General features: G+C 35.7%; 1 protein-coding gene across 1 annotated transcript; it reads right to left on the reverse strand.

Moving 5' to 3' along the window:
• LOC18789380 (F-box/kelch-repeat protein At1g23390) lies at positions 1,052–2,583 on the reverse strand. The gene has a single exon (XM_007223040.2). It carries the CDS (start codon positions 2,440–2,442, stop codon positions 1,294–1,296), a length of 1,149 nt encoding a protein of 382 aa, XP_007223102.1. The 5' UTR covers positions 2,443–2,583; the 3' UTR covers positions 1,052–1,293.

Below are 7,728 nucleotides of genomic sequence, written 5' to 3' on the forward strand. Positions count from 1 at the left end.
AGTCTGAACCAAACACAAGGACAATAACCTCCTTAACAATCTCTTAATTTAATAGTGCTTCTCTTTTCAATGTTGGAAGAAGTTGAAAGTTGGATGTCTCAAAGCCCAATTAATGAAGAGAATGATATACAATTACACAGCTAAACATAATAATATATATAAAAGAGGATAATACAGAAAGGATTGAAGTCGAAAGGAAGAAGATAAGTGAATGTGATGGGCTTAAATTTGCCTGCCGCGGCCCATGCGTGTATCGTTTATAACATAACAACAGAGGTATCCAAACAAGGACAGACAAGGGTTACATCAAAGCATAGCATTATTTATACTAAAAAAATATCTTAGTTAGGCCACTCTGTCATGACAACTACTCATGGTTCGATTTGAAGCACACAATAAGATATCAAGAAACTCATTGGTCCAACTCAAGATTCCAAACTGTTGATGCAAGCCACTGCATTTCAATTTCGTTTGAAAACTACAAGTCTTTAAATTATTGCTGGTTAAGAATTTTCGTAAATATATATATATATATAGGTGTTGATTTCTGGGAAATTCACTATTATATATCCAATATAGTAATCTAAATTATATTTATAAAAAAATTCTATATGAAATAGACTTTAGAAATATATCCAAAACTCATTTACAACGTGATAAAAAAGACTTTCAACTTCTTTTAAATCACAAAATTGCTATTGATTTCTTAAAACAAACCAAACTCTAATAACCAAACCTCATTATTAAAATAAATTCAAAACACTTAATAGAACATCAAAATAATTTAATAATCAAAATTAAACACATCATGTTTTGAATTTGTTTATAAAAATTAAATTAAATGGATTTGTGAGTACCAAATGTATGAATTACAAGATGAGTTGAGGCGAGTTGTCATTATTTTTCCACTACACAACCGCAATGTTCAAATCTTTGAGTGTTGAGGTCAGCCTACCTAAAGTTGAGACTAGCAGCGGAAAGTATTGAGAGTTAAATCGTACACGACTAAAATTCAATAAGTGAATGATCACGTTACGAGAAACATATATACATTACATTACAAAATTTAGTTATATTGCTAATAAAGACGGTGGACAACGATATTAGGAGAGTTGATGAGAGCCGGTATTAATAATCCAATGATTACTCTACGGAAATAAAACGGTACATTATTAAAGTAGGATTAATTTTGCCACAATACATTGTTTAATGGGGATAAATTTCCATAAAATAAAATTAAAGTAGGATTAATCTCTCCACCAATAAGACAAAGATGAGTGATGCCGCCACTTTTCACACGATTCTCGGTGCTCCAACTTTTACGGCTTTATGCAAATCCGGCAAACCAACATTCGAACACGTCACCACCAACCTCTGCATTCGGCTCCTGTCATTCACGACGTCGTTATGTACGCTTACCCACCTGCACCCTCCGCCCTCGAGCTCGCAGATGATAATCTCCGCCGGTTCCGCCGGGTTATGCAAGCACACCGAATTTCCCATGCAACTCATCCCGATCGATGTCACGCAACCGCTCTCCCCCTTCACCATCTCCACCACCATCTCCGCAGGCATCTCCCCGATCATCTCCTTGCGCCCAAGCAACGCTCCCTTCACTTCCCACACCTTCACGCCCTTCAAATTCTCCGCATTTCCCACCGCGCCCACCAAAATCAAACGGCCGTTTGCGAATCCGATCACGGAGCTAAATACGCTTCCGTCGGGCCGCAGATCGTACGGTCCAAACCATGCCTTGGAATTCGGATCAAACGAGTAGGTCACGCCTGAGATTTTCTCCGTCACGTACATTTTGCTGTCGTCAACGGCGACCGAGAGCCACGTGGAGGCCGCGGAGTCCTTGAGAATAGCGGGCATGGAGTCGCACGTGTCCCACGTGCGGGTCGTCACGTCGTACATTTCCACCGCGAGGGGGTCGTCCTCGTAATCGCACGTGCCGCCAGCGACGATGATCCGGTGGCCCACCAGTGCAACAATCGGGTCGGTTCGCCAGACGAGAGGGGCGGCCGCGTGGTGCCACGTGTGGTGGAGTGGGTCGGTTGAGAAAGCAAACTTGGAGGGGGAGAGCATGTAGAGGAGCGTGGAGTGCGAGGATCGGAGGATGGGGATGGACGGGATATCGGACGGCTGCGGATGAATGTCGATCCACACTTGCGAGGCGGGGTCGTAGGCACGTGCGGAGGTGACGTAGGGGTACCTGGTGGTCTGAGTGAGGACAATGAGCCAGGGCTTGATGTTTCTGTGGAAGTGGCGGAGGGAGGAAGAGGCGGCGTGTCTCCAGGACTTGGACACGTGGCAGGCGGGGACTAGGTAGAGGAGAGGGACGTGAGAGAGGATGGATTCTAGGATGTCTCCGTAGAGTGGAGCTTCTTGTTGATCTTCTTCGACCTTGGACTTGGTGGTCTGAGTCTGAAACTCGGCCATTGCTAATTTCAGAGAGAGAAAGAAAAGGGTGATGAGTTTTGAGTGGCAAATGTTTGCGGGTGGGGGGTTGCATTATATAGGAGAGAGAGGCCCAGCAGATATGGAATGTGGAGCCTGCACTGCTGGATTGACTCTGGATCCGCTCATGCTATTTTGAATTTTCATTTTTTAAAATTTTGTATTTCTAAGTAGTTTTTATATTAGAGAATGCTAGCAACTTTCTCTCTAACTTTGTTCTTTGGACATTCTCTTTTATACAGTCCCGATCTCTTGGACCACAGGAGTCCAAGAGATTGTGGTCACCCACCGTTGGATATTAATCCAATGGTTGAAAAAAGTTTTTTAAAATGAGTGCAATAGTGAGTGAACCGTTGAATTTACATCCAACGGTGAGTGACCACAAATTTCTTGGACCCCTGTAGTCCAAGAGATCAAGACTGCTCTTTTATATTCCTCTTTTATATTTGTGCATGACATCAGGAATAAATGAAGTTTTGAATGCACTGAAAAAGAAATCCAATGGGATATTAGTTGGATAAGATTTTGATGCGTATTCAAGTAGTCTAGGTTCAAGTATTCATGATACCCATGTGTGAGTTTCTCCCCTCTTCCTTTCTAAGAAGTTTGACAAAAAAATATAAATAAATAAATAAATAAAATTTGATTTTGAATTAACCTCAAAGTTTTTTTTTTTAAAAGTATTTTTGAAAATTTTGTATGATTCATAGCTATTGAATAAAATAACATGAATGTAAAGCAGTGTAGCGTATATATAGGTACAATGCATTGTACTTTGTATGTAGACATACACGTGTATATATAAATACAATGCATTTTCCAAACAAAGAAAAGAAGGTCAGTAGAATGAATTTTACGCAGTATTTGTTTGACAATGACATTGCAACGAAATAACATAAACGTATATATACTAGGTATGCAATACAACGTAAGTTGAAATATAATTATGAATTTGATTTTATAATTAATAAAAGAATGAATGAAAAGACAACGGCATTGGCGTGGGGTGGCCGGTCATGGGGTGGGGTATTGTGGGTGGACCTGACCACGATCTGATGTTGGTGAAGAAATTATAACAAAAGAAAAAGAAGAAATCCATGCCGTCCGTTTTGGGGCTTGACCATCAACCAAGAAGAGTGTGTAATGATCTAAGCCCAAACCAAAAAAAGGCCACCATGGAAATGACATCTGTTTACTTTCAAACAAAGACTTGAGGGGTGCCACTGTTTGAATATTTTGGTCCAGGACTTGAGAGAGAATTATTTATATGGGTTGGATGAGAGAGAGAGAGAGAGAGAGAGAGAGAGAGAGAGAGAGAGGATTCAATTCAGTGCTGCTTGCTAAACCAAGGCAACCCAAAACGACCAGTTACCTAAGTCTAACGACTTTGAGAAAATGCAATCTGGATGAGATCAAACGTAGACTTTATTTTTTATTTCATTTATTTAACTACCAGATTAAAAAAAAACCCTAGCCTCCTTTCTCCCAAAAAACACTCTTAGAGCCTTTTCCACCTTGAGGGGGGAAGAAGCCATTGTTCTTCCCCCCTCTCCTCTCTCCTCTCTTCTCTTCCTTTCTTCCACCTTTCACCTCTTCCCCCATTTTCAAAGACAAAGGGTTTTCCCTATTTGTCTTAGTTTTATTATGATTTTCATCCAACCATTATTGGCGGCTGCGGCTCAGCGTCGGATCTTCACCTGCATTTCGGCGTCAGATCTCCACCACCATCTTTTTTGCAATTTCTTTATGTTTGGAATAAGTTGCAGAGACTCTTTGGGTTCTCTGTGTAGTTTTCACCTCTCCTTTTGTGAGAGTTTTTCATCTCTTCTTTGTGAGAGTTTTATTTGTATTGTTATGGCTTGGTTTTTTCAGGCTTTATCTCTTTTTTATTATTCTAAGTTTGCAATCTTAGTTGGGATGCCTATGCCAGAGTTTCTTTGATCTTGCCTGATCGTTAGTGGAGACATACCTGATTTTCTTAATTTTGATATTAGACCGCTCCGTTATTGTAATGGCCCTTTTGTGACTAGTTTGTATTGGCCTTTTGTGGCTAGTGACTTTTTTGGCTGAATTATGAATGCAATCATAGAATTTCTCAAAAAAAAAAAAAAAAAAACTACCAGATTAAATGTTATAACAGTGTGGTCCCATCTTTGGGACCACAGGAATCCAAGAAGAAAAGCCTAGACTTAAAAATAGAATGTGCCATTCACATATCTTGAACCAAAAATGATCAAAATCATTGATTTCTATTTACCACACGTGCAGATTGCAGAATCACTGTTGATTGTTCTGTATGCCTTTCGCTAGGGACCATTTTTTAGGCTCATGACATTATTTTATGTACTGTACACATGGACAGTATTATAAAGAGAGTCTTAAATTAGGCAACTCTAATTAGCATTTCTCTTGATTTAAATATATCAAATATGGATACGAAAATATTTTCAAAAGTGTTTATGATCGCTAATTGATGAGGCATATTCAATTGTGGTTGAGTAGTAAAACAACACAAATTGTGGTTTATCCATAGACCTATCTAATTAAGTAGCATATTATTCAGTTTCTTTTCTTTGTCCTTTCCTTTTGGGGATATTATAAAGCAACTCATCCCTATCCATCGTATGTTTTTGTATGGGACATAGGTGAGTAAACCTAATTATATAGTACAATTCCAAATTTTTTTTTAGTAGAAAAAAGCTATAATTATATTCATAAATTAGGCACAAAGATAAATACAAATACCCACAAAGGAGCATGGCGGAGCCATATAGGGACCAGTGTGGTCCTAAGTCCCCCCCTCAATCTGTTTACCCTTTGCATTTATATTTTATCATATATTGGATTAGGTTTTTTTGTCTAAATTGACCATTAAACTTCTTAATCACTCTTATACTTTCAATTAAAACTACTAAGATAGATTAATATTCAACCATTTTATAATATAAAATTAAAGACAATTATGATTGTAATGAATGGATAACTTATTAATCAATATGAAATAATATTATGAAGTGGGCTAAACCGAGTAGTTAGTATCATATTAACTTTTTAACTAGTTAGCGCTTGAGCTCTCTTATTCAAATTATTTTATAAAAGTTTGTCACAAAAGACAATAAAAATTTTGACATAAAAATCACATGCCTAACAAACCAAACATAAATTGTTGCGCCTAAATCTATCAATACAACAATAACTTTTAAACCCAAATTTATTTTATATAATGAAACCAAGGGACAAAAAAAACACAAAGAAAGTAGGTTTTGAGTTATTCTTAGTAATTACCAATTAAGATTACAGTGTGGCATGAGGCACCGATCTGTGCATGCCACCCCATCTAGATATATCTGAATCATATTTTGGTTTTAAATCAGCATTTATAACACATCTGAACCACAGAAAGCAATACCATACGAACCAACCTAGCTGTCCAAACAGCAATGGATGATATACATGGCAGGGCTGAAAAAGAAAGAAATAGTACATGATTTGATATTATATACTTCGTGGGTCAAATTATGCGTTATTTGCATTAATACCCTCTTAAATTTTTGACTTTTTTATAAAATTTTTCGAAGTTTTATAAATTACACGAACATTTCAAGTTGTTTTTATAAAACTTTTTTTTGTTGATTGTTCCTCTAAAATTTGATAATTTCATTTTAAAAAATGTGCGCAAATGACAAAAGCAACCTCGGTGAATGTATGTGCAATCTAATTTCAAAGGCTAACTTTGTATTTTGGATAAATTTTTATATATAAAATCATCAAATTTTGGATGAAAAATCAATGAAAATGAGTTTTGTGAAAACAAATTTAAAATCTCAGGCAATATTTTTGTAATTTCTAAAACTTCAGAGATTTTTATGAAAAAACTGAAAACCTTCAAGAGTGTTAGTGTAAATAACTCGTCGAATTATATATTGCACTGCTGTGGTATTTATGATTTATGATAGAACACAAAAAAAAGGTGCAATTATATCTCAATCAAAGCCACACAAGTATTTATTATTATTATTGTATAGTCTATATCTGGATATTACACGTCTGCACATGCATCATAACATGGTCACATGTTCTAATGTTTTTTTTCTGGGGTCAAGCGTAACATGTTGTGATGTTCATTCTCAATTTTATGATCTATCCTAGTTATCTATCTATATATATAAAGCAAAACGCAGAGAATGGTGAAACATTCAGAATACCAGAAAATATCATTGGCTAATGCAAACATTAAGAATTAAAATTATTAATTAAATGAGGATAATATGGTAAATTCATACTTTTTTCATATTAAAAAAATTAAAATTAAAAGAAAAATCAAATAATGAATCCTATTTTTATAGAACACAACCCATTATCTTTTTTTAATTCTAAAAAAATTTAAATTTTTTTTAAAAAGGCCTCTCACAGGAGCGAAAACGCGTGCTAAGAGGCTAGTATTTAGAAAATAAAAAGAAAAGGATGATATAATAACATGGGTAAGCTTTTGTTGCTCCATCTTTATCACTTTGTAGTAATCAGGTTTGGTGGATGTAATGAAACCATATTTAGACTACATGATATCCAACTTTTAAAAAGCAATGGTTTTTTTTGGGGGTGAAAAAAATCAATGTTTTGATCGGCAGTCGAAAGAACTTGGAAGATCCAATAAATAATTTTAACTCAGGGCTGTTAAAACCTACTAAAAATAGAAAATTCAACTTAGGGCTGTTAAAACCTTCTTATAGTCCTACAATATAATGACTTCCTAAATGTATTTTCCGACCTCAAAATAAACTTAGAAACAACATCCAGATGTCGGATCATGAAAAAAACTATTAAGTATAATGTCAACTATTAATTTCATATTCTCTATAACGTGACATCAATTTCAGCATTAAATGATGTAATAAACCATATAGAAGGAGACAAATTTACAATACTTGTTATAGAGGAAAGGAGTTAAAGTACATCAACAAAATTTTGTCTGAAACAAACGAGTAATGGCTAGTTTGACATTGATGTGCTTTGAAAATAATCATTGTCAAATTTACTGTGAGAGAAAGCAGTTTGGCGTTTGGTAAACTTTTTGTTAAAAATATTGTTGGTACTGATTCCCATATAATCAGAAAATGATTCATGCATAATCATTAAACCCAACGCCCATTTGAAACTGATTATTGCATAATAAGAAAATGAAAGCATCTCATTAGCTGTTTTCCCTTATAGCTTTCTCTCACATCAATTTTTAACAATAAGTGATTTTCTTATAGTTTACCAAATGGG

Source organism: Prunus persica, chromosome G1, assembly GCF_000346465.2.
Source record: "Prunus persica cultivar Lovell chromosome G1, Prunus_persica_NCBIv2, whole genome shotgun sequence".
Taxonomy (NCBI): domain Eukaryota; kingdom Viridiplantae; phylum Streptophyta; class Magnoliopsida; order Rosales; family Rosaceae; genus Prunus; species Prunus persica.

Bases quoted from the DNA above. Each gene is read 5' to 3' on its own strand.
- LOC18789380 (XM_007223040.2), bottom strand. From the start codon at position 2,442: ATGGCCGAGTTTCAGACTCAGACCACCAAGTCCAAGGTCGAAGAAGAT.